The sequence below is a fragment of the Ammodytes marinus genome (genome assembly GCF_949987685.1).
Source record: "Ammodytes marinus genome assembly, chromosome: 21".
In the NCBI taxonomy this organism is placed as follows: Eukaryota; Metazoa; Chordata; class Actinopteri; order Uranoscopiformes; family Ammodytidae; genus Ammodytes; species Ammodytes marinus.
Window position 1 is genome coordinate 4954564 of NC_137225.1, and position 27483 is coordinate 4982046.

Consider the following 27483-nt stretch of genomic DNA (forward strand, 5'->3'; position numbering starts at 1 on the left):
ATTTAAGAGTGCTACTAAATGATAATACATATCATTGGATTTAGCTATTTAATTGCTTCTAGCAATCTACTCAGAGCCCTGAATGTGAATAATGTGGTGGATTATTTTGTACAGTTGTGGATGAGGAAAGACATGCTGTGACTAACTAGTTGTATCATTGCTTTAATATGCACATAATATTCCTGATAAGCCGCTGTAATATGTCTGTGCTTGTATTCAGTTTATGATCGATGATGTGAAGCAATCATTCATCCATCACCACAATTTCCAAGACGAATACTAATATTAACTGTTGACTATTTTGGAGTAAAAAGTTAAATCTTTCCCAGTTAAATGCAGTGAAGTAGAATGATAATGAGGGCGTTAAGGCCAGACCATTATCCATTAGCTAACAATGTGACCTGCAGTGTATCGCCTGAAATGTAAATAACCTTAACACTAAGTGGAATAATCTCAACACTGCATTTACGAGTGTGGGAATAAATGTGTGTCAAATTTCCACCAGCGACAATTACCAAAACGATAACAGCATGGAATGCACACAGTAAAATAAGAAAAAAAGGGTTTCAGTGCAGATCTGCACTCGTTACCCAGTGACCATGACAAGAACCAGGACCCACAAACACCTTCTCTCAGCCAAGTATCCTAAGCCTCCACACATTCACTCAGCCTGCTGTTTGACAAGAGCAGGACCACAGCTACTCACAATGTAGTGTGGGGTCCTCACATATGAAAACATGGTCCAAAGAAGAAAAGAGTGAAGAGTTCGGTCGGGGGCTGGGGGTCCCAAGCAAAGGTATGTGGATAATGGTGACTACTGTAACTGGCCTCACTGGATCCACACTGTCGTCACACGGGACAGAAAGAGGCCCTCTGCAGCCGATTAAAGGATCTTAAGAGGTCTATTTAGGGCCCTGGTGTTCCACTTAAATAGGAGCACTCATTAGCTGAATGACCTGTAACTCTCAGAGACACGGGGGGGGGGGATAGGGAGAGAGAGAGAGAGATGGAGGAAGAGTGACAGAATATACAGAGTATATGAAGCAAGAAGGAAAGTGATTGGATTGCTTGACGGGTGGCCACGATCGAAAGTTCAGCGAACAGGTCGTAAAGGGTCAGAGTTTGCGATCCCTGGGTCATAAAGTCCGTGGTTCACACGCTCCGGTTACACCAGGAGACACTGCAGTGAAATCTGCAATGAGATTCTGACAGCCTTTTGAACGCCAATGTTGCACCGTAAATAACACCCAACGTGCCGCAATCACAGATTTGACTAAATCCATTGGTTTTGTATCTCCATTGGCAATTGTTCGGGAGAAGATTATAGAGATTAGATCTAGGAAGTTGTGGTAAGTCCCCCACCAGCTGTGTGTGAAAACAAAGTGATCACAGCTGATCCCAACACCCCTGTCAATGCTCGTCCTCCCCAGCCTGTCAACGGAAGGGTCAGCCAAAAGACAAGGGGATGATGACAGATTACAGCCATTATCCGGCTCCTTTAGTGGAGTGGCAGACTGGTGGGAGGAGCTAACTGTCATGGGAAAGCTGTGATGTTATTGTGACGAGCCAGGTGAGAGGGAGAGTGTCTGCGCCTCGAGATGCAAAGAGTCGAGAATTATTTCTGAATTGCATTGTAACATGCAGTGCACCATGCAGAGCCACATATACTGCACAATATGCATAGTTGACATGTTCCCCAATAACCAAAACAAATCACATTATAGCTAAATCTATGATGGGCTTAATATTGGCAACAAAGACAGAAACAGGTTAACGCTTAATGCATCACTGCACCTCTATTCCAAATCAATAATGAATACTTGATTATAGCCTAGGAAATAATGAATACAGTATGGGAAATATGGAGTCAACCTGTAGACCTCTGAGCCACAAATATGCCACTTTTTACTGTTAGATTCTGCTGCCCGGACATTGGAACATACTTGTTATCAACATCATGTCCTGGACAATTGTATTATTTTTTTTTCATTCATGTGCCAGTCACACCATATCCACTCTGATATACTTCAACGATACGCCACCTGGGTAAAGTCCTCACAAATCCGGGTAGAATAATCAGGATATTTTGGGTTCACTCCGAAAACTCACCCAAGTATACTCTAAAATGAATTCTTATTCACCGTGCATGTGTGAAAGGAACTATTCGGCTAAGTCTACTTTGACTTCAAAGCTTTGATTATCTTCATGTCTGTGTGTTAGTTTTTTCTGCTTTATATCTCCACAGTAGGCCCATGGCGATGGTCTACAGTGCTCACACAGAATGACTCATTACTGAGTAGACCGGAGTGGGAGCGCCTCGGAGCAGCCGAGCACACGCCGGCTGCGGCACATGAGGGTATTAACCCCGGAGAATCAGGTTAATTGAAAATCAAACAGTGAGGAGTGCTTTTATCTCACAATGCAGTTTCAGTTTTAGGTACGGCAGCAAAAATAAGGAGAGGGATGACAAGCCGTGGTGGTGTGAGCCAGTGTGTAGCTTACACTAAGTGTCACTGAGTGATTGTGTTTGAAATGTGCATGCATTAGTGTGTGTTTTCTCTCATGAAGCTGATTTCTAATGCTGAAAACTGAATGATCCTCCTCTCCAGAATGTGACCCAGATAAAGACTCAACCCCAGCCACCCTGGAGGATCAAGTGGCATCCTTTCACACATCTCTCCCTCTTTCCTCCTCTGCTTCAACACTCCCAACATCAACCTTTAACCCTCTGTGGAATGTCACGGGCAGCGTTTGCTAAAGGTATAAGGCATGTGTGTGTGTGTGTGTGTGTGTGCGGTCGTGCACATTAGCATTTAACCACAGGCTGAATTATATTAGGCCAATTGCCTCTCTAGAACGCTGTGGTGGAACTAGGCGCTGAGAGGCTGCATGTACCACTTCAACCTGCGCTACCCTACCACAGAGGATATAAGGCAACTTCCTCCCAGATAAAACCCTCAAAACCATTCTTTGAAGGCACAACCAGCCTACGGAGGAAGATAAGACAGACACAGGAAGTGGTGTGCCTCAGATTGGAGGTGAAAGATGACAGGAACACTCTGAGCAAGCTATTTCTTCAAGGTTCATCTATATTCAAGCAAACGTCAGCAGAGTGGAAAACTTAGTTGCTAAGTGTTTTTTGTGGTTGCTGAGGATTTTTTTTTTCTTCTTAAAAGACAGTAGGATATCCTGGGTTATATAATTTGAAGGGCCGAAACAAAATATGTCATTTTTAACACAGAAGAACCACTGGCAAAAGGAGGAGGGTCCCAAAGGAAGGAGGCAGCCTGAGAGGAGGGAAGGAGGCTGCAGAAGTAGAGAAAGGAATGAGAGATAGTAATTGAGGGAGGATGGAGGTGTTTTTGAAGCACATCTTGGCTGAGAGGGACTGACAGCACAGCAGAGACCACCCACTGCGGGGACAGCTCATCTACAATGAGGAAATGGGCATTACCTGAGCAGAGAGTGAGAGAAGCAAAAGCACAGCGGGTGTTTGGGACAACACACGAGGTCTATTCGTCTGCCTCAGGCACCGCACTCCGGGAGGGAACATTTCTATTCTGGTAGTCCTCTTAAAAAATATATATTCTAACACCCAAATGAAATGAAATAGTTGCAGTTAGTGCTAGCTGAGGCATAGCAGCGCACATTATCTGTCAGATATGCCCTCTTTATGGAAGATATACATGCAATTTTTGTAAAAACCAAAGAAGTCATGGCAAGAGGGGAATCTATTGAATTGTAAAGGGAAAACATCAATGCATTATTGAAAACTAAGCCGCACTAGGAAATATGATCAAATAAAGCTACATCCTTGAGTTAATAAAACACAAAAAGAAAAAGTATAACACCACAATTGGAGATCATTAGTATAAGTATTAGGGGTGGGAATCTCTTGGCACCTCACGATTCGATTCCGATTCAGAGGTCAACGATTCGATTCAAAATCGATTTTCAATGCATCTCAATGCAAAACATTTTTTATGTACATACCCATGTGTGAATTTCAAAAATATATTTATATGCACATCTGAGTTTGCTACTCAGAGTTTGCTAATCACTTCCTACTTTTGTGATGATCATTAAAGACAATCAACAGATGAATTACCTTCTCTAATATTGTATTAAGAGAAAAGCTTTTCTTGTCACAAATATGACTTTCTATGAACAGTGCAATAATCAATGCAGCTTTCAACACAATATGGAAGTATGTAAAAACTAAACCGATTCAGTTTTATTTTATTTCTAATCTCGTAAATCATGTTTCTATAGGATTTCTATTCTATTATCTATTTTCTATGTCATTTCAACACATTGTACAAAAAGTATGGCTTGGAATTCAGCAGAGATAAAGCCTGTGCAAGTGATGGGTTTGCTGCTCTCAGCCCTTTTGAAGCCACTTTGGAAACAACTCGCACATGTGTGGTGTGCATGCGCAATGGCGCAGGAAGTATTAGTATTTACAAAAAAAAAAAAAAAAAAAATTATTAAAAAAGAAATTATTAAAAAAAAAAAACGATTATTAACTTTTCTGAATCGATTCAGAATCGTTCGAGAGAGAATCGATATTAATCGGAAAATCGATTTTTTTTCCCACCCCTAATAAGTATATCATAAGAACACATTGGTGTGGGTTTTGGTTACTTGTAATGGGCATTTGTCATTGGAGATTAATGCATAGTAATGACTAGAGCCCTGTGGTGATAGAGAATGTGGGCTACACACAATTAAAAGGCCATATTTAAATCTCCAGCCCATTTACCCATTGGCCCACATAACATGACTCAGGGGGGTGTTCGATTGTGTGTGTGTGCATGTGTGCGTGCTGTGGGCGGAGATGCAGTGACAGAAAGGTCCATTGTGTCCCGTTCGTATGGGTCACGGGTCACTCGGCCCACTACCCAGAGACATCCAAGCCAGAGCCGGCCCTCCCCTGCTCTGTGCTCCCATCCAGAGAAAAGTTCCAGTAGCAGAGCAGCCACTGTAAAGCCATTGTTGTGTGCAGTCCCTGTCAGAGAGGGAGAGGGCTGCCTCGTTATCTATACTGCCCAGTCACATGCTTGGGGGTCTTTAGTAAAAATGAACTGCATCATCAGCTGGCTGCTGGTCCGCATGTCAAACTGAAAACATGACCACATACTGAACTCTTGACTGTCCGCCTCCTCCTGATCCACACACCGACATGCTCTTGGCGATGTGACACCCACCTACTTTTGTATGACAGAAGATTTGACACAACCCCAACTGCCCTACATTTGGAACACAAATTAGGAACTTATTGGTCATTTCTCAGTAGGATTTTACTGGAAAAGACATGTAAATTCCAGGTAAATAATCCCAGTGAACCATAACAGAGCTAACTATCACATACAGCCACACTTTCCCAGGCTCTAATGTGTCCAAGTGGAACGTCTTGTTCCCTTTTGTCCTCCGAGTGAACCATAAAAGGTTGTCGGTTGGGTAATTGATCGTCACAGGACTGCTTGTGTAAAAAGCAATTCAATTTCCACAGGGCATGACTTGCCACATTAGCGAGAATGGTGCTATTGTTTTTGTCAAGCCGGCAATGGCACGTAAGACATCTCTCTGTCTGCCAAATGGTCCGAGGTCCATTGACAGAATGGGCACCAGGCGGGGCAGGAACTGGGGCTCAGTAACCGCGCTGTGGTCCTCTCCTGCTGAGCGGTGCTGACAGGGATCTAGGGCAATGGTGCCACTGGGTTGGATGGGAGAAGCAAACAGGGTCGTTGGGTTTGCTCCTGAGTAACAAAGGGATACTGGATAACTGGATCAGAGCCCAAATGGGCACAGAGATGGTTCATAAGAGCTGGAATGAGACCGCTTACACATTTTCTTTAGAAGTGCATCCAAATTATGAGCTAAGGGAAAATATTTGTTAAAAAAGTAAAATTGATGGTTATTTTTTGTTACGTGAGTGACAGGTGGCCACTTCGAAGGCTTAGATGGGAAATAAACTCTCCCTTTGTTAATTCAAGAAGACAAAACAAGATGATTTGTGTCGGTCGATATCTGGTTCTTTGACAAAAAGTCAAAGGTATAAGACTATTTACATAAGACAAAAGTAAAAATAAAGTAAAGGGTAGAGAGGACAGAGAACAGTGTTTGCTTTACACATTGTAAAGCCCTTGGAAGCAAATTTGTTCTTTGTTCTTTGAGTGGAACCTAATCAAAGTGCCGATGGCCACCGTCTCGTTTGAATATGTCACCATGGCTGCAAATGATCACTCATTTCAGATCAATAGAGGCTCAAGAGCATGGGGATTGGGCTGGCAGATCAACAACAAACCTCTCCACTGGCCATCATCAGGGGGTCCTGGCCCAGGCCACGGAGCAGCCACCTAACCCCTCACTCTTAGAAAGACAGATTACTTGCCTTTCAATTACCACCAGAGGCAATGAGAAAGAGACACGAGTAGGGAGAGTGAATTTCTGAATTAGGCAACAACAAAGGGATTGAACTACGCAGTAAATAGCCTCTCCCTAAAAGTCTTAGGTAAACAACAGTATGGCACACTTGGTTCTGGACAGTGTTGGGCTTGTTTTGCCCCCCACTACCTCAATCAGGGTTAAGACCAATAGCTTAGCAAAAAGGCAATTTTTCAACAAGATGAGAAATGTGAGAACATGTTGGTGTAGGCTGAACAAGAGTTTTGGTGTGTGTGTGGGTGTGTGTGTGTGTGAGTGGGTGTGTGTGTGTGTGTGTGTGTGTGGGGGGGGGGGGCGCAGGGGATTTAACCCAGGAATGTCCTGTACACAACCCGTTAATCCAGATATGTAAGACGATTGCATTCTAGAATACGTGTAGAGGCAGGGGCAGTCTGTCCAGGCTTGGGCTGACCTTTAAGCCCCTCTGCCCTACAGTCGCTGGTGCATGAAGATTACCCAGTGAGGGACCACAACACTTTTTTTAGATGATTATGGCACACAGGTTTGGTCTGTTTCTGAGGTTTAATGTAATCCATACAAAACAATCTTCTAGTAGCAGTTATCTCACTGTAAAAACAAAAGCACACACACATCGGTATACCACACACAGGTTTATATGCTAAGGCGCCCAAACAACAGAGGCTCATATAGAGAGTACAACAAAGGGAACGGTTACATCTGCTGCACTCAACTGACCTTTGTGATGTTTAAGGTTGGAACTTAGAATATTTATCTCATATCTTAAATCTCATATCTGAAACTTTGCAATCATCCCAGACAGTATAATCAACCAGATGTTAATCAACTATACAAAGAGGTGATCAAACCAGCCAATAGAGCCATGGAATCATGAAAGGAACACCAAGACTGCTGGCATATCCATTTCATAGATGGACAGTGGGAGGGCCCTTCTGCCATCAAATACAAGGGCACTGGGAGGCTGCTGGTCTCGGAAGTGTCCTGCATGTGCTGGAGATAACACTGCCTCCTACTGTCTCTGTTTTATCTACGAGTTATTTCTGACCAGCTTTGAGGAAAATGTACAGAGAGGTGGACTGTATCCCCAAAAAGGCAGTGCTTGGTGGCAGACCCCCCATTGAGTGGAAAGTCCATCTGAGTGCAATTATTGGACTTGCGTTGATGGTGTGTTAACATGGGATTTGCCTGCTTGAAGTGACTGTTTGGGTATAGAGCTGTGAGGCTGGTAGAAGGATCCAGACCGGTCCACAGTGGTACAGTGAGCATTCTCTCTGTATCCCCTTTGTTTTCAACTGTAGTATCTGGGTTCAGTGACAGCTGCTAGTGGAAAGTTCTGAGGACAAAAACAGAGTTTCTGGAAAGTCAATTCAGCTGTAACATTCACAGGGCTGTTACAGGACCTGTCGGAGCAGCATATCCTCGACTATCATACAAGGGACGTTCAAAACCAGAACGTATGATATAGAACGCAATAACGCATTCAACAGTAAAATGATGCCACTGATAAAAAGATTAATAAACTGAGAATAACAAAGTCATTAACAGATTGTAGAGGTCACTCACATCACACCTCAGTAACTCACACCTGTTTAAACTCTAAGCATCCACCTAAAGCTGCTAGGTGACAGTGACAGAACAATTCTAATCTCCCTTTCACAGTAAGTGACCTCCGGAAAGACAGCCGCTAGCCAAACTATTTCAATGCTGATCAATTCACACCTCATCGTTTGTCACGTTGGCAGCCACCACAGGTAATTAGAGATAGCAGTGGCATATGACGGAGACACCGTGCCCCTCGTTTCTCAAAGACGCCTACACTCCGATGCTTTCGTCAGTCCTTCCACACGCTGGCAAGCAGATGCAGCTGTACCTCTCCAGAGGAAGGCAGCGAGAGCAGTGTGCTGTTACACTAAATCATGGAGGGATACACGGTGTTGTACAAAAAGCCAGAGTGCAACCATTCACAGAGCAGCCAAAACACATGATGCCCTCGCAAGAGTATGATGTGAAGGTGATTACGCAGCAGATCAGATTTGGCCTTGTTCTGAACTCTGGTTTTTTTCTGTAAGGAGACTCATTTTATTGGAGAACCAGCTGCACAGGATTCCCTCAGAAATTACACGCAACGTCCTTGATCACATTACTTGTGTTCTGTATTTTGGACAGAAAAGATGTGAACATAAGACAAGTTCTGTTCTTGGACAGAAACAGAAACATTTCATCAGGAATATCCATCACTTAATGAATGATTTGCTTCAACTTTCAAATCTTAAATTTGAGTCCCTATGCAGACAGGCGTTACACCTTGTGTGGGTGAAAAACAAAGAGGGAAGTAAACACAAAGCCAAGCACAGTGGGGAATGATGGCGCTCCACTTTAGCGCTTTGCTGACTCCATTCCCCCAAGGGAGATTCAGAGGTAATGGGAGAAATCGGATACCGAGCACACCACACAGGAAGCACAGCATACACTGGCAAAGGCCAAAAGCGCTTTTATATCCAGAAAGTGATATCTAAATGGCTTCACCGTCATTGTGCTAATAGCCAGATACATCCAACACACAGACAGATTTGTAAGGGATACAAAGGGAAAGACTTCCGCGAACTGTGATCGCTGTCCTCGAGAGAGTTGAGTGTACGCATAGTTTGACCTGCTCATCCAAGGCAGGAGGCCACAGGGGTAAAATGACTAGCAGCTGTTTAAAAGGCTATGGACACTGCCAGGGTCAGTTATGTAACTATGCACCGAGAGCCCAGCGCCTCCATCACTTGTATGCAAACAAGGACCTCTGTGGATAACACCATCAAGTTACTTGCTAAATAAAACCCACACAACTACACCCACACGTGCACAACGCCACATCAAAACACATACTAGTTGGCACTGTCGGTCTGAACGTCGAGTCAAAATGTCACAGACAGAAAAACTCTGGTGGTCTGAAAGAAATCCCACTGGAAGACAAAATGTCCCAAGCAGCCAAAGCAGGAAAGATCAACGCAGGTTGTTGGCTGACAGATAGGAAGGGAAGCAGAGGGAGGAAGCACAGGGAAAATAAATCACTGTGCTATCAAAAGTGGGCCAGCTAGGAATTCTTACCTTCTCTGGGTACATGCTGTCCCCAGTATACGTGCTAGAGCAGTAAGGCAGGCCCAGAGTGAGGGACAGGGTAGGGACCGACTAAATCCCTGTGAGCAATCAATGGAGTGAGGAGAGGAAGAGGGAGAGAGCGGGAGGGAGCAAATGAAATAGGTGATGTATCCCTGTCATTCGCTCCGTGTGAATAAACGCCACGCTGCAGCATCACAGGCTGACAGGCACATCGGCTTTACACTGGAGTGAAGAGAATTTCAACCTACTGGGTAGACAGAGAGAGGAGAGGAATCCTTTCTCTACTGGGTTCTGGTTACATGATCTGCAGTGTGGTCTGCCGTAGACCAGTTGGTAAACAATGAAATCATTGCAGTTTATATTTATTACGTCACTTCTTTAGAGCTGCAAAGAAGCTAAAGATGTCATGTGGCGGGATTTTCCACCTTAATGGCGTATCAGTCTTCTAGATGTTGGTCTATTTTGGGGATCATGTGTGATGTTTTAGGGTTGATCAGTGGTGCATGTGATGGAGTTAGGGCCTGGACCTGACGGAAAGTGAGACAGTGCTTGAAGAGCGGTGACGTAGGGACTACTTGAAGGTCATGCGTAGGCTGACTACTAAACTGAATTGCCCTATAGTTTCAATTCTGGCCTGATATTGTGTTCATGTTAACTGTTCTGTTTGTTTTGCTTGGAATTGTGTACCCCCTTGTGTATGTTAAGAAGTGTGTTCTTAATATGTTGGTATTGTATTTCTATGTTGTTGAGGAACCAATTGAAAATAGGATGGGTTCATCTCAAGGGGTTATTCCTAATAAAGAATTGTTTTAAATCACTTTGATCATTTTCTCTTAGGACGGAAGCTACAATAGTGGTTTCAAATGTCTCCACTTAACATTTTATAATACAATCAAACAAACGTCATGTTTTACGACAAACTGTGCAGCTTCATGGATCTCATCCATGCTTTTCGTCGTGTGTCATGTCAGTTTGTCACCATGTTATGGATGTAACTATTTTAGAGCCCTTACAAGGAATGACTGGTGCTGCAAAGCTTTGGATTTGTTGCTGGTTTTCTAAACTCCATTGAGGCATAACTATTTGTAGTATGATAACATACATTGTGACGGACATCGTTAAAGGAGGATTTCAAGAGTCAGGAAAAGAACCAGGTCAGGTGGGTCTGTGCACTAGTGAGTGACACAATACCACCGGTGAGATACCATTCCCCTTATCAACAACATGCCAAGATATGCAGCAATGTGCCAACAAACGCAGTGAAGAAGATTGCAAGCTGGTAAAGACATGGATGTAAACACACATAGACTAATATATTGTGTTATGATGAAGGAAATTCACATTCAATAAGTAACACTCAAAAAAATAAAGATGTATTTTGTTATAAGAAGAAAGCGCATACAGTTATTGTTTGTGTGACCAAGATAGATCTACCAGATATTATCCCTTTATATGAAGTTAGGACACAGCTGTTAACAACGTACATGTCAGTAGATAATTTAACTAGCAATGACAAAGGGCAATGCAGCATTAAGTACATCTGCTGCCCTCGCTTATGGAAATAACCAAAGCGGTGAATTCTTGCACATTACACAACAGACATGATTGTCCACAAGCCTGAGCCTCATTTGTCCACAGCAGCGCTTGTGGCCGTCTCGTCTTGAAGGCTCGGCCCCTGGAGGCTTGTGGGGTTTAATCCTCTTGTTGTATCACAGAGGCATGGATCAGGGTGGATGTGGAGAAGGGGGAAAACATGGCTGGTGCAGACTATAGGATCCCTCCGTCTCCTCACTGGTGTCCTGTCCGTCGCTGTGACCACAATAGACCAGGGGCCGATAACTGGCTTCAAGGTATAACAAAAAATAATGCGCTTTGAAAAAGTCAAGGTTTCAGAACCACTATTGTGTTCAGTCATACTTTAAAAATAGTTTTTTTTACCCAGACAAAAGTAACACATTGGACTCAGAGAGCTGTAAGTGGTAAATTTGCCTAAGGTTATCATACTGGCAGAATGTCATACTACCGGCCCATGCCAAGAACACAACATGGCTCAGTACAGGTGAGCAGAGGGCAACATGAGGCTGGACAGTGGAAGAAGAAGCATCAGAGACAGAGCCAGACAGAAATGTAGAAGAGAAACTAGAAAGGCCCAGACAGAGGAAAGAGGAGAGATGTAGCGAGATCGCAGGCAGACGCACAGAGAGGGGGCAGACACATGAACACTGCGGAAGGACTATTTGCTCAAGTTTAATATTAAATTAGTCCACGATCCAGCGCTTTGCAGACTTTCATTGAGTTAGCTTGCCTGTTGCCCCAGTGTGTGTGTGTGTGTGTGTGTGTGTGTGTGTGTGTGTGTGTGTGTGTGTGTGTGTGTGGAACTGAGGCAGGAATGTCAAGTATGCACTGGAAAACAAGCAGGGGCCTCCCTTTTCAGCCCGTGAGGGAGTAAGACTCTGGGTAGAGCTCCAGAATACGGGGCCCCAACACACAGAAGATGGTAACACTATACCGAGTGGCTTGCCCTCATATTTGGTGGCATGTACGAGGTCGAGGTTGTGTAATAAGAGCATGGGCTTTTCTTGTACTTCAAAAGATTTCGGCTCAATTGGAAATTGGCTGTGAATAGAGCTCGGCAGCAATTTTTTTAGACTCTGCAGGCAAAGAATCCTTTTAGCACAACATGTAATCAGCAGGTTATTGTGGCGTTTGGGATGTTTAGGAACAAGTCTGTACAGTAAACCGGGGAGCTTTCCCAGGGTCCGCAAGTGCCACTGTGCCAGACTTCATTCACAATAGGAACAATAGCATTCTGATTCATGTGGGAGAAAACTCACATCACAATATTGATCCAATTTACTACCAAAATTGACCAAACTTTTTCTAGGTGCAAATACTTTCAATACTTTTAATTTCAGTTCACTTAGAGGAGACCCAACCCCCTTCCCCTTATAGCAGGCTATTTCAATGCACTGCTAAGCCCCTGATACACATTCTCAGCCTTTGCTCTGTTGCACAAGTCAGCAAACAGACAGCTTAGCTGAGCCCAGCCAAAGAGCACATGTTGAAAGAAACAACAGAGCACCATAAACAATCCATCTACATTCAAGCTAATCTAAATAGACTCCCATACATTCAAGACATCCAGTATATTGCCCCACATTAAAGGTCACCTATTGTGCAAAATGCACTTTTTTAATGGTTTTTCAACATATCCCAGGTGTGACCGGAGACACCAAAAGGAAAAAAAATCAACCCTCTCTTTTGCTCCGCTTTCACCTTTCAGAAAGCCTGTGTTAAAAAACCCCAGTCAGAGTTATCTCCCTCATGACATCATTACGCCCCTCATTACCAACCTAACTTAGCACTACCTCCAACTGTGATGAGCCCGCCCCCACATATCCCTGAATCTAACCGTCAGTCGGCTTTATTGAGCTGGCCAATCGGAGCAGACTGAGCTTTTGGAAGGCGGGACATAAAGAGCTGTCAAACGCAGCGTTTTCGAACAGAAGCTGTAAAGAGGAGATTCAGCAATGGCCCCGTGAGACATAAAAAGGTTCTTTGAGACACTACACCATGAAAACTGTTTTCTAGTTTATAACAAAATTACAAATTTGAACCTGAAAATTAGAATAATATGTGACCTTTAATAGAGGCCCAGTAATGTTGCACTTTCATGTCATTCATCTCACCACTGCAGCCGTCCTACAGTATACGGCTCACTGGCGTCAACCAATCTCCAGGGGCCTCATTTATAAAGCTTTCTACGCACAAAAACCTTGCGTAGACAGGCAGAATGTGCGGTCAAATGTGCGGTGGCAAAACGGTGGTATTTATAAAATAATTCTTTGCGGAGAAGTGTGCGTATTCCCACGCAAACTTTTGACCATGCGTAGAGCTACCGCAAGGTTTTCCTGACTCGGGGAATCAGCGACACTCAATGGCAACACCACGAAATAAAGCTCTGTCATCGGAAAAACACACATATCCTTGTGAAATGCATGGCACCCAATATATTTAATCAATTACATGTGCGTACCTATTGTTGCGAATATAGGCTACTGTTGTCTATGGCATGCAGTAATGATGTAGGTTGATTTAGGCTACTTATCAAGTAGGTCTATACATGTTTTGGTTATATTTTTACATGTAATCTTATAGTTCTACTCTATAATAATATCATATACGTCGGGAGGTGTGTCCGTGAGTGGCCAGCGGGAGAGCAAAGTCAATATTTTAGGCTGTGTGTAAAAAGTAGTTTTGTACAAAGTTAAGGCAAAACATATTAATTAAAACTAAATATTTCGTTAGATAAAATCATGTTGTGAATTTAGCAAATTATTTCATGCATCTCTTTCCCATAACAACTAACCCTGGAAGATATAACTATAATCTGACGTTGTTGTTGGAAATGTGTTGATCTCACGGAAGGGAAACAATGCTTTGGAATAGACTATAGGCTAATGCATTATTTCACTTCTCACAACACATTTTATATAGGCCTATATAGTCCAACAGGTTCGCTAATACGTGATATTTCATACAGTACAAAGTTGGGCAAAACAGTTTACCAAAGACTATAACGACTGTACCAATCATGATATGTGATCAGCGCGCGCGTGTGTGTTTGTGTTTTAGTGGCAGTTACAGCGACGCATGGCACGGGCTTTCTTCCTTCCCAGTCGCTTTCTTTGCGGCTGGTTGCCTCCCTTTTTTCCCCATGTCAGTCAAAATGTCGTACTTTTTAAGAGCGTCATCATATTCAGGAGCTATTTAGCATTCGCCATGTATGGTAGATTGTGGGATGAAATTGGGAGGTGAAGTGGGATGACACGGGCGGAGATCGTCTGCGCACAATTCACCGCAGGTGGATAATTATAAAGGGAAGATTGCGTGCAACAGTGCGCCGCACAGTTTTATAAATCTCAACTTTTTTTTGCGCAGCACATTCTTGGCTTTGTGCGAACGAAATGTTTTGGGAAGGTTTCTACGCACACCTTTATAAATGAGGACCCTGACACTTTGTCCCTGTCGCTCTATACACCCATACCAACCCCACCAACCCCACCTGCCCTCTCCTCCGTCAGCAGGCAACAAGACCACACAGCAGGCTGAAGGCAGAAACACTCTGGCCTCCACTCAGCCGTTTCCTTTTGTTTTAAAAACCCTAGGTGAATCGGTCCGGAATACATTTACAAGTCTGTTATGTCATTGTGGCTATAGGCATCCTTGAAAGACAACCTTCAAGGAGCTTTCTGTGAAAACAGAATGCTATACTGGAAGACGGCTTATTTTTAAAGGGGAGTGACTGATCCAGCTTGTAATCTCAGGGAATTACTGTTGGTGTTATTACTACCATAGGGAGTTGCACTTCACATACTACGAGGAGTTACTTGACAGCTAAATGTGTCCGAATTGTGAAAGAAAAAGGGAGGGCCCGTTGGTGGTGTTGGATACCTTGTTTGGACTTGGGATTGTGTGAATCAGTATAAAATAGGCGTGGATGTGAGGGCCACTCAAGGTCTTTCTAATCAGACAGCGAGCGAGGGCAGAGGCAGCCCGCTGGCTCCACCGCGCAAAACCACAGACACAAACACATCCAGGGCCACCACACATCTCCCCCATTCAGTGACACATCTCAGAAAAAGAAAAACAACAATCTGATCTGGCCACACACACACACAGACACACACACAAACACACCAGCCTTCATTCGCCTATTAGGTCACAGTGCTTTGGAAAGAAAAGCAGCCGCTTCCTCCAGTCAAAAAGGCCAAACTCTCCCCTTTCCACATTTTCTAAGAAGATATACCGTATGAGTAATTGTAAAATAAATAAGCCAAATCAAAATAACTTCCTTTGGGGTGATTCAGACTGTGCTGGCCATGTTCAATTTAAAAAATAAGCAAAAACAGCGGGGTCTTAAAAAAACTGAATAGCTGTAGGGAAACCCAATATGTTTACGTGAAAAAGAGGCTTTCAAATCATATGCTTTGCCACATTCTTTGAGGAAAATAAACACCCACCATCCCCACACTGCCAGGTTCTTGAGAAGTGAGGAAAAGAGGTTTATTTTACCAATCCCTTAAGAGCATAGGAGCTGTGCTTTTAGAGGAGAGGGCAAGGGGGGGAGGGTACTTGGTAACTAAATAGGATTCAGGAATATGACCACAAACCCCCAGCCACCAAGAAGGGGCTCATGGAGGAGGAGGGGAGAGGACCACTGTGTCAGAGTCCCAGGGATAAGCTAATTCCACATGGAAAGCATGGAGGGAGACACCGGGGCGTTAATCGTCACCCGGAGATCAAATCTAATCAATTAGGAGGTGACCAGCTGGCATGTCAGCCACAAATCCATCTAACACAGCGCATCCATGTACTACTATAGTAGCCACCACCACTCCATCCATGCAGCCACTCCTTCGCTCCTTCATGGACTACTAGTGTAAGAGGGGGAGGGAGGGGGCAATGTTTTGGCTGGATGATTACAGTAAAAAATTGCAAGTAGTGGCAAGTAAGCATGAGGGCAACATGAAACAGCATCTTTATTTTATCCACAAATCTAGGCAAACATTTTTTACACATTACTTTAGGATTGTGTGTCATGGGAAGTACTGCTCAACCCATTGAAGACACGTGCATCAATACACCTTATACCTTGATTTATGAGGAATGCTTTAGTTATTGTGCGTGGCCTAATTCTGTATTCAAGTCCACGGTTTGTGTGAGTCATACAAATAAACTGGAAGGTTTATGTTGATGTGCTTTTCCTGTCATCTTACATGATCATGGTCTGGTTGGTCCCAAAATGGAAACTCTACCAATTTCCCTTAAAATGACCTTTACAGCTAATCTTTTTAAGTGTTTTTGTGTTTTTCACTAAAGTATTTATCCACTTTAAAATATCACCTACGTAAATGAATACTAGATCTTGTTCACAACTCTTTATTAACTAAATTGATGGGATCCGTATCAAATACATTTTTATACAGCAATACTAAAAGACAAATATCAAACCAATGGCTCAGACTTTAGGAACTCAAACATCCAGTGTCAATGAGAGCACTACACATATTCCAAAAATCTATTTGTACAATATAGTCACAAAATGATTCTCTCTCACTATTTTAGGCCCAGTTTGTCTCCACCGGAACAAAGACAGGAAGCCATGGAAGTATAAAGGGCCAGTTCAAAGATTTTTTTTTTTGTATGCAGTGGTCATTCACTAACTTGCCTGGCAACCAGCCAAACAGGACAAACTTCAGACAACAGCACAAAGAGCCAGGCAGTGGGTTCCACCTGCCCCGGCCACCACAGACGGACTGAGCTTCACAGGGGAGGAGGTTTGGGGGCTGAATCCTGTCTGTTGTCTGTTTCTTATCCGCCCCTCTCTCCAGCACTACTGTAGCCTGACAACAACACCAAAAACTCCACAGAGCTGCCCATACAAATGTGTTTATTTTGGCCCCCGCGTGAATTGACAAGCGTGAAATTCATAAAAAAAAAAAAAAAGGGTTTGGTGAAGGAAAGCAGTTACGCTAAAAAACAGCCTTTTTTTTCTCGCCTTGATAAGGGCTTTTTGAGGCCTGTCAACTGGGGACCCACACACCATTTAGTGTGCTTTCCATTCTCACTTTCAGTTTCCTTCACACGGCGAGGCAGAGCACATGGAAATTCACACACTCCTCCGCACACGCTCCGGCTCACACAGTGTGTCCCCACGGCCGGGGCGAGCAGGGGGCAACAACAGACTGATGCTGGACAGATATGACCTAGTTTCTATTCAAGCCCCCGTCTCTCTTTGTTTGTCTCTGTCGTGGTGGTGGTGTGGTGGAGGAGGAGGCATGCTGCAGCCTGTGGAACAAAGGGCACAAGCAGCAACTACTAGGAGCACCTTCAACCAAGCTGACCCTGCCTGGATACAGACAACCCCAAAAAAATGTCTCCTCCCTTTTTTCTACTTTGATCTATACATCCGCCGAGCACAGACACACACACACAAGGGGAGGATATTATGTTTTTCCAGCAGATTTCCCCATTCCCCTGGCTCAGAGTGATGACACACATATCACAGAGGTGGGAGGAGGCCAGAGTTATCAGTGTAGGGACCTGGGGGAGGTAGATCATTTATTTTATCTTGGGGTGGGGGGGGGGGGGCATGAGGAAGTTTGGATCCCTACATAGTGCTTAGCCACTTTATACAGATACCAAACCCTTTGGGGAGATTATCTAGCATTAGTTCTGTAATAATACAAACATACCCAGTACAAAAACATCAGCAGGTTGTTATGGCTCTCCAGGCGTGACTTAAGACTCCCAAATTATGAGGAAAAAACAACCCTCTCTCTTTTCTCCACCTCCGCATTTCTGAAAGCCTGTGTTCAAAAACCCCAGTCAGATTTTTCTCCCCTTATGACATCATAATGGGAGAACCATGCCCCCTAATTTTACCTCTGCCTGTGCTAAGCACACAGCAGATACCACTATATCTAGCTGGCATTTAGAATCAGGGCCAATCAGAGCAGACTAGGCTTTTTTGGAGGTGGGGCTTAAAGAGACAGGCTCTAAAACAAAGCGTTTCAGACTGAGGCTGAAAAGAGGAGATTAATCAATGGCACTGTGAGAAATATAAAAGGTTTTTGGACACTACACCATGAAAACTGTTTACGGTAGAAACCCAAATTACAATTTTGAACCTGAAAATTAGCATAACATGTTCCCCTTTAAGAGCAAAAGAAACACACTACAGCACCACATAAATAACACCACCAAACTGTTGTGTTTGGCATTTCCTTGTACCTGAATGTGCTCAATGAGAGAACCCTCCATTTAACAGTGTAGATGTGAACAGGCCATTACGTCTTTAATGACCCCACTGCAACAGCCGCCCCCAACCCCCCAACAATGCACATCTGTACAAGCCAGACAAATGACGCATCAAGGGGCAGCAGTAGAATATTTTAATAAGCGCCTGCAACTGTTGCTTCTTTAGTCAAATCTGTCAAATGGGGCACAAAATTGCTTTGCAGTGTAGCTGGGCTGATGAATGAATGTAGCTGTGCAAGAGACAGTGAACGTGAAGAACCATGCAATCTCTTAACTGCCCAATACCACCGAATCTGATGGGATCGAGGCAGGGGCCATCTGCAAGCCAGCCAACACGACTAAATGAGCACCAGGTGTAATATGAACATCGGAGAATGGATGAAAATGGAAAGGAACGCAAGGCACAACTGAGAATACAAAGAAGGACAAAAAGCAGTGGTGGTCATGACAGTCAGTGCTTCCAATGTCCTGTTTGGAAGACAGCTTACAAAGAACCAAAGGCGCTAATGGATGCTCCCAAACACAGTAGTGCTGTGATTGTTTTTTTTTGCGTTGATTATTCTTTTGAGGGTGAGACACTGCAGGCAAATCCATTATCTTCTTTCATACTAGTATCAAATAAAATGTCTAGAATGCACATTTAGGTGTTTATTTGACTTAGCCTTGTTTGTTTGCATCAGTATAATTCTCCTGTACAACCATCTTTAATGGCCATTATCCCAAAGATAATGCCAAATTTGCATAAAAAAATGAGTAATACGAAAAAATCATTGTTTTAATGTAAGTAACCAATTGGAAAAGTTTCGCGATAATACGGTATGTCAATGTAACCCTATTCAGCTGCAGTGTCTTGCTTTAACCTACCAAAGAAAGCTAAACAGCAAAAAGTGACATCCATCAACAGGTTGCGTCCCTCTTCTTACCAGGGTAAAGTAGGGTCTTACCTGCATGAGTTCAGTGGAGCTGCTGCTCAGCTCGTCCCCAGACTCAGAGTCGTTGAGGAGCTTGCTCAGCCCGTCTCCCGGCAGGTCGCTAGGCGGGGACGTCTTTGGACTTCTGCTGTGTCCGTTCCCCACTTTGAGAGGGGGCGAGTCGGCCCGTGTCCTGGGCAACGTGGAGGTGTTGGTGTGGAGGTGATGGTTGTTGTTGTTGTGGAGAAGCACCAGTTCGGCCACCATCTTGCAGTGATGGGGACTGCCCAGGTTCTGGTTAGCGTCCTTGGGCAGAGCCGGGGGCGTGACGCGGTCTGAGGACGGGGAGGGGGAGGGGGTGGAGGAAGGGGAAGGACGCCCGAAGCTGGACATCTCCGGCTGGGGCCTGTTGAGGTTTTCGTCAGACGCCCGGCGGATGTCCAACACGGTGGGCTTGGCCCTCAGGGTGGGCTTGTGAGGGGGCAAGAGGGCCTTACGCACCTCCCTGACATACTGCGCCGGCACGTAGAATGCCTTAGAGCCCTCCTCCTTCCTCACCTGCCACCAGTCCTCGTTGGTCTTCTTCACCAGCACGTACCACTCCCCCTGGCGGATGGCCACCATCTTGTCTTTGGCCTTGTACTCGTAGTCATACTCCACCTCGATGTAGACCTGGCCCGGGGCCACGGCCGGCCCCTCTCTGTCTGTGGCCATGGCTGCAGGAGGAAACAAAGCGCTCTGGAACTATCTGACCCTCGGCTGCTGCTTCAGGAACCTGGGCCTGGATGGCTCCTCATGTCTGACCGGAGGGACTGCTGGGCTGTGGGAGATAAGATAAGACAAAGGGAAGGGTTTAAAATGTCACAAGTTAGATTTTAGGCGAGACTCAGCAGGAAAAAATATTTTTCAAGCATTGGTAAATTTTGAGATGTATTTAGCTTCCATAACATTTCTTCTTTCAGAGTTGTAAAGGTCCAAAATGAACATTTAGGTGTTTATTTGACTAAAGCTTGTCTATGTGCGTCTCTGTATTTCTCCTAAACAACCATCTTTGACGTCCACTATCTCAATATTATTCTTTTCTCATGCACTAAACTTTCAAGAAGCTCTATTCTGAAGGTTATTGCTGAAGGATTTGTTCATAATATTGAACAAAACCTTCCATAATAATTTGTAGTCTCATTGCAGTTCATACAATTCAGAAACATTTTCAATACAGAAAATACTTGTTTTAATGTAAGTATTTCAACTGGCAAAGTCTGATGATATCTGAAATATTTTACCCTATTCACCCGTGTCTCGCCTTAAGGCAGACGCTATCCCAGAGACATGAACATGCTTGTGCCCACCAACCAAACCACACAAACACACTCCCATTTCAGCATAAAAAACTCCCAACCCTGTCACGGCCTAGCCTATTACTCACCTGGTTACCACAACCGCAAAGTGCTACCGCTATAATTTGACTGTGATGTGCTTCCTCCAGACACACAAACACGTACGCACATGCACACGGCACACACACACAAACACAGTCTACTGGTGAGTTGAGTAAAGGAAAACCACATGGCACCCTCCTCCCTTTGAACACTAAAAACCACAACAGACAGTCCACACTGATTGCGATGCTAACTGATACCTCCGCTAAGCATAACCAGCCTGGTTGGTGTGGTAACCTGATCGCCCTGTGTGGAGCTATGGGGTGATGACAACATGACCCCAAACACTGACCCTGCTGCCTGCCTGGCTACAATGACTCCCCAGGGCGTACATTATACATTCCCCTCAGAGACTGCAATCCAAAAGTAAAGCAATGTGTTTCATAAGAGTCCTCTCCCTGCAGTTCTAGCATCATTACACATTAATGCAGTTACAAGAAGACACAGTTGGGAAACCTTTTAAAAAGTATGGGGTGAGCTTTTAATAAGTCATACACAGCTACTGAGTATAGTATAGTGTGTGAGGACAGCTGGGCCCACACCAACACTCCTGCTGCACGTTTGTTTTGGGACGAAGCCTTGTCATTGATCGGTCTGTCAAAAAGAGTCTCCCCCCCTTGGTCGGTCAACCTAAATAAATAGCGGAGGGCGCTCCCACATTAAGAGACACACTGCTACCGAGCAAAAGACTACCCCTCATATCATATTCTCCTTCTTCCTCCCTGAAATAGCAGCAGCCGCCGTCGCCGCGTTGGACTGACATCCTGGAAGTGCAGGCGGTAAGAGCAGGTGCTTTTAGTGAGGCCATGAGAACACGCTGCTGAATCTATAAGGGGCCCGTCCTCATGTAAAGGAATATGTACACAGTACACACACACAGTAACAGACTGACAGCTTCCCACCCAGAATAGATGTGCGGTAGTGAGAGCAGTCTGGGCCGGACTGTGGAGGCCCATGAGAGATGATGAGCTGCTGGCTGCATGTTCATTCATAATGGGCCTTAAACAGTTTTTGTTTCAACACGGTGACGCACAGACACACACAGTGTTACGTCATGCCGGGGCTTTTAGTGTCTGAGAGCAGCCCAGTCCAGGCCTGTCCCAACACAAACTTCAGCCCTGTTGTCACACGCATGCATGAATGACTATCTCTCAAGGAACATTCACAGTCACTGTGTGAAAGGCAAGGTGAAATATGGTGAAGAAGATACAATGATAAAATAGATACTAGGAGTGTAACGGTACAAAAAAGTCACGGCTCGGTGCGTACCTCGGTTCTGTTCTGTACGGTAGGGTTCTCAGTTAAGAAGAAAAATGCAAAAAAAAAAAACTGTGTACCTTTAGGTCTTTTTCAGTATAGAAAAGAAAATACTGTCGCGAACAATCAAGGTCTCCAATAAATGAACTACTTATCAAATAAAAGTGCAAGTTCCGCAACGCAATCAAAACAAGCCACATTTGGCACATTACGTCATCTTGACGCTATTTACACCATAATTACGTATTGCAGTACGGTGCAGTTCAGTATGAATACCTGTATTGTCACACCCCTAATAGATCCCATCATGAAACTTTGCCAATTGATTACTTACATTAAAGAGATACAATTTTGTTTGACCTATTTTAAGACTTTTTTAGAAGAAATATACATATTTTCATCTCTGACTAAACACAAACAGACACGGTCTAGTTAAAATAAACCTCTAAATGTGGATGTTGGACCTTTCATCAATACTAACCTACCTTTACAAGTATGAAAGAAGACATTTTATGGAAGCAAAATAGCCAACATTCCTAACAACTGACCAGTGCTATAAAAATAAACAAGGTTTTAGCCTGCAGTGTCTCAGCTTAATCAGTGTGAGTATTTGAATGTGGGTGTTGGGGATCAGTCACACATATCCTCCTGTGACCCTGCCTCACTCCACTCAGAAACCATGTACAGTTCACACCATCAGCAGAGGTGCCACAGATGTAAGTCAAGAGACTGTCGGAGCTTCAAGTCACGCACATGATAACCTCACGCAACAATGATGTCACTGCATTGACGTGTAGAAAAATAATGTGTTTCTGATTGAAGTTAAGTTACTTTATTAGTCAATGGTTGGTTATGGTTACATTGATTTTTTTCTTTTCTCATCTCCCCTCTCAAGTTACCACACTTCGGAGGGGGTCAGAGCGCAGGGTGATCGCCGCAGTACAGCGCCCCTGGAGCAGTTTTGAGGTTAAGTGTCTTACTCAAGGACACAATGGTAGAGATGGTGGGCACCGTAGACGTAATACCAGCCTCTGCTAGTTTTACAATAACACCCTCCTGTCCGGTGCCGGGAATCCAACCAGAGACCTCATGGTTACTGGTCAGCCACCTTTCCTCTAGGCCATCCTACCACCCAGTCTGAGTTTTGTGTATTGCGTTTTAATATAAAGGATTAAAAAAAACTCTAGTAAGTGAAATGTCATCCAGTGACAGAGGCTGGATTGAATGTCCATGTTGTGTGTCCAAAGATAAGTTTATCAGTTTTAATTACCAGCCACCTTCCTCTTTATACCAGTAGCATCCTTACTTGGAGACACTTGTCTTAGAAGATTAAAGGTGGAGTGAGGTCAGTGATTCTGGAGACCGCTTGTTGTCAAAAATCAGTGAATATCTCTTCGCTACCTGTCCATATTGTGTGCGCGTGCTGAACAAAGTAATCCAGTGTTAATACACAGCCTTGGCTCTGTCAAAGGGCATGTTGCTAGCTATAGGTGGCCCCCTTTGTTTACATACCCTTTGCCAGTCTAAAGCCCAATAGGTTGTGTATTTACACCCCCAAAAGATAATCTGTGTACAAGTACACTCAGTACAGACTGGTAGCAGATCATGAGTTGATATTCTCTCATTTGACAAGAGTGACAACAAGTGTTCTCCAGAATCGCTGACTGATAATCTGGCTAGCTATAGAAAAAGCTAAATGGGCAGCCTGCAATGGCTAAATGATCCAATGTGGAGTCACTGTGAGGTATTATCAAAAAGCCTGAGAAACCTCTAAAAAACCACAAGGAACAGAAGCTGGCTGTGGGTCTGGCATGACATCACTCACCTTTTGCAGTGGGGGCCAAAAATACTGAGTCACTGCAACAAAAACGTATTCACTCATTAATCAAAACGGACTATTAAAGGCACAATGCAGCAGAAATTTACAACTCCACTCTCCCCCCCACCACTCTATAGTTCAACTGCTGTGTTCTTGGCAGAGGACCAGAGAGAGTAAATTTTGCCGCAACTGAATTGCCCGTCACTGCATGGTTTCAGAGAGAAGTGAAGGCTCTGGGAAGTGCTGCCCGCCAACTTGTTGCTCTCTGTGAAGCAACCGTCCTGTTTTTTTTCTATTTGGGGTTCTATCAACTGATGGGGCCCAGGCTATCAATAACATTACATCTTATGAGAACTAGTTTTGATCAATCGTAACCCTAACCTCATATGTTCATCTCACTTATAGCCATACAGAAATGACCACAAAAACCCATTTGATTAAATTATAATCAATTCAATTTGATGAAACAGCCCAACTTTTACAAATAAAAACATTGATTATGTAGATTGTGTTGCAGTGGTTGTTGTTTTCCCTTCTATTTGATCTGTTGACAGATTTGTAATACTAGAGAGTACCTCAAACATTAAAGGTGCCCTGTGTCACTTTGGGTGTGTCAGAGAAGTGAACATGTTCTAAGGTAAATTCATTCAACTGAATAATATACTTTCCTCACAAAGGAAATCAAATCCATGGAAGATAGTTTGAAGTTACTCTTTCACTGTTGTTGTTTACAGCAGCAGGGCCCACAGTTTGGGTTACACACCTGTTCTAGTCTAAGTTTGGTTCCACGTGTATTTTTCATTTAATGTACCGTGATAGAATTATTCAATAAGAATTACATGTAGAGAGAGTGTTTTTTTCTTGAACTAACTGCAGGCTCTGCAAATATAAACAAATCCCCCTCCTCTGAAACTGCATAATGCACCTTTTAACACAAACAAATGATAACCGAAGCAAGCAAATCTTTATGGTGACCATAATAATAAATAAATAAATGTCATCCCTCCCTTGCCCACATACAGTCATATGAAAAAGTTTGGGAACCCCTCTCAGCCGGCATAATAATTGACTCTGCTTTCACAAAAAAAAGATAAAAGTGGTATGTCTTTAATTTACCAGGAACAGCTAAGTACTGGGATGTTTTCCAAACAAAGATTTTTTGAAAAGCAGTATTTGGTTGTATGAAATAAAATAAAATGTGAAAAACTGGCTGTGCAAAAATATGGGTACCCTTGTGGTTTTGTTGATTTTAATGCCTGTAACAGCATGTAAAACTGATGACTTTAAACGCAAAGTTGGTTGGATTATGTTGTTAAGCCTTGAACCTCATAGAATTGTCTGTTTAATCATGAGAAAATGTATTTTAGGTGCCTAAATGCAAGTTGCACTTCTCTTTGACTCTCTGCTGAAGTGAAACAGAATGGGATCATCAAAACAGCTCCCAAAAGATCTGAAAAACAAAGATTGTTCATTGTCATGGTTTAGGGGAAGGCTACAAGAAGCTTTCCCAAAGGTTTCAATTGTCAATTTCGACTGTAGGGAACGTTGTCAGGAAATGGAAGGACACAAGCATAGTGGCAGTTAAACCCAGGCATAGCATACCAAGAAAAAAACAGGAGCGGCATAGGTGGAGGATTGTGAGAATGGTTGCACACAACCCACAGATCACCTCCAAAGACCTGCAAGAACATCTGGCTGCAGATTGTGTATCTGTACATCGTTCAACAATTCAGCGCAATTTGCACCAAAACATCTGCTTTTTATAAAGACCAAATAACTTAATTGTTGTCTCATCAGTCCAAAGCATTTTCTTCCAATATGAAGCTGGCTCGTCTAAATGAGCTTTTGCATACTCCATGCAACTGTATCTGTGGCGTGGGCGCAGAAAGGGCTTCCTTCTCATCACCCGGCCATACAGATGTTTTGGTGCAAATTGCACTGAATTGTAGAACCATGTACAGACACACAATCTGCAGCCAAATGTTCTTGCAGGTCTTTGGAGGTGATCTTTGGGTTGTGTGCAACCATTCTCACAATCCGCCGCATATGCCGCTCTTGTACTTTTCTTGGTCTGCTAGACCTGGGTTTAACTGCAACTGTGCCTGTGTCCTTCCATTCCCTGACAACGTTCCTTACAGTAGAAATTGACAATTGAAACCTTTGGGAAAGCTTCTTGTAGCCTTCCCCTAAACCATGACAATGAATAATCTTTGTTTTTCAGATCTTTTGGGAGCTGTTTTGATGATCCCATTCTGTCTCACTTCAGCAGAGAGTCAAAGAGAAGTGCAACTTGCATTTAGGCACCTAAAATACATTTTCTCATGATTAAACAGACAATTCTATGAGGTTCAAGGCTTAACAACATAATCCAACCAACTTTGCGTTTAAAGTCATCAGTTTTACATGCTGTTACAGGCATTAAAATCAACAAAACCACAAGGGTACCCATATTTTTGCACAGCCAGTTTTTCACATTTTATTTTATTTCATACAACCAAATACTGCTTTTCAAAAAATCTTTGTTTGGAAAACATCCCAGTACTTAGCTGTTCCTGGTAAATTAAAGACATACCACTTTTATCTTTTTTTTGTGAAAGCAGAGTCAATTATAATGCCGGCTGAGAGGGGTTCCCAAACTTTTTCATATGACTGTATGTAGCATACTAAAATACCCCCTGTTGCATAAGGAACACGAAGACATCGGTATAATTTACTTTAAAATACACTTGTAATGGCATTATGGCAAAGCACTACATGGCACTTCAACAGTAGCACTCTATCAATGGTTTGTGGCTGGCAGAAAATCAAAGCTATGCGTGCATTCAACACACACACACACACACACACACACACACACACACACACAGAGCACGACCTGTGCTTTTTGTCTGCAGACATCTGTAGAGCAGCCACTCACTGGAGCAGCAAAACACCCGGAGACTCTCGGACTGCCTTTGTCCCTGAGCAGAGAGCTTCATTCAAAACAGATGTGGCCGAGCCAGCGAGCAGCATCCACTGCACTGCAACATGTGCTGCTGCTCAATGCGTTTCACAACATTTGTTATGCGGGTTATTCGCAGCATATGTGGGGATCTGCACTGCATGAAAACACTGCTCTTTTGCAATGGGAATAAATGAAAACCAGCAGCTGTATAGGCTACGTTCTGTATAGTGTGGAAGGGGGGGCTAGCTAGACTGAAGCATGCCTCGGGCGGGTGGTGGTGGCGGCGATGAGGGGCTATAGGTGGGGGGCAGGGTCCCTTCCTTCCAGACCCCCAGACTGCAGAAACACAACACAAAGGAGTTTAATCCATGTGCATTGCATAACAAAGAACACTGGTTTGGGTCGACATCACCAGGAATTCCTGCCTGGGAGCGAGGGGAAGGGATATGGACGTGCCCGAGAAAGCCCCCCCACCACGGGGACAAATAGCCTAAACACACCGCGAGGAAATGAGCTCAACAAACAAACCCGTATAGGTGATTGCCTGGCCGATGCTATCACGTGGAATGTTTCATTTACCCAAGCTGGTAAAAACAAGCGCGAGCGACGTGAGCTTATTTTACCTTACCCGTAGTGGGAGACATTTCGGTGACAATTTTCCCAGAGGCTTCGTGGTGTGGACAAAAGCACTGCAGGCTGAGGCAGGTTCACTCAAGATAGATAGAAACCCCTCCGCTCGGCAACAGCGTGCATAGC

General features: G+C 43.8%; 1 protein-coding gene across 2 annotated transcripts in view; it reads right to left on the bottom strand.

Annotated features, from left to right (window-relative positions):
• LOC307268005 (rho GTPase-activating protein 12-like) overlaps positions 1-27483 on the bottom strand; it is a 66930-nt gene that overhangs the window by 39236 nt on the left and 211 nt on the right. For both annotated transcript variants that reach the window (XM_080050509.1, XM_080050508.1), the window contains exon 2: positions 19302-20088. In XM_080050509.1, coding sequence (XP_079906635.1) covers positions 19302-19982 — 681 coding nt within the window. In that variant the 5' untranslated portion in view covers positions 19983-20088. The remainder of the gene's footprint in view (positions 1-19301; positions 20089-27483) is intronic.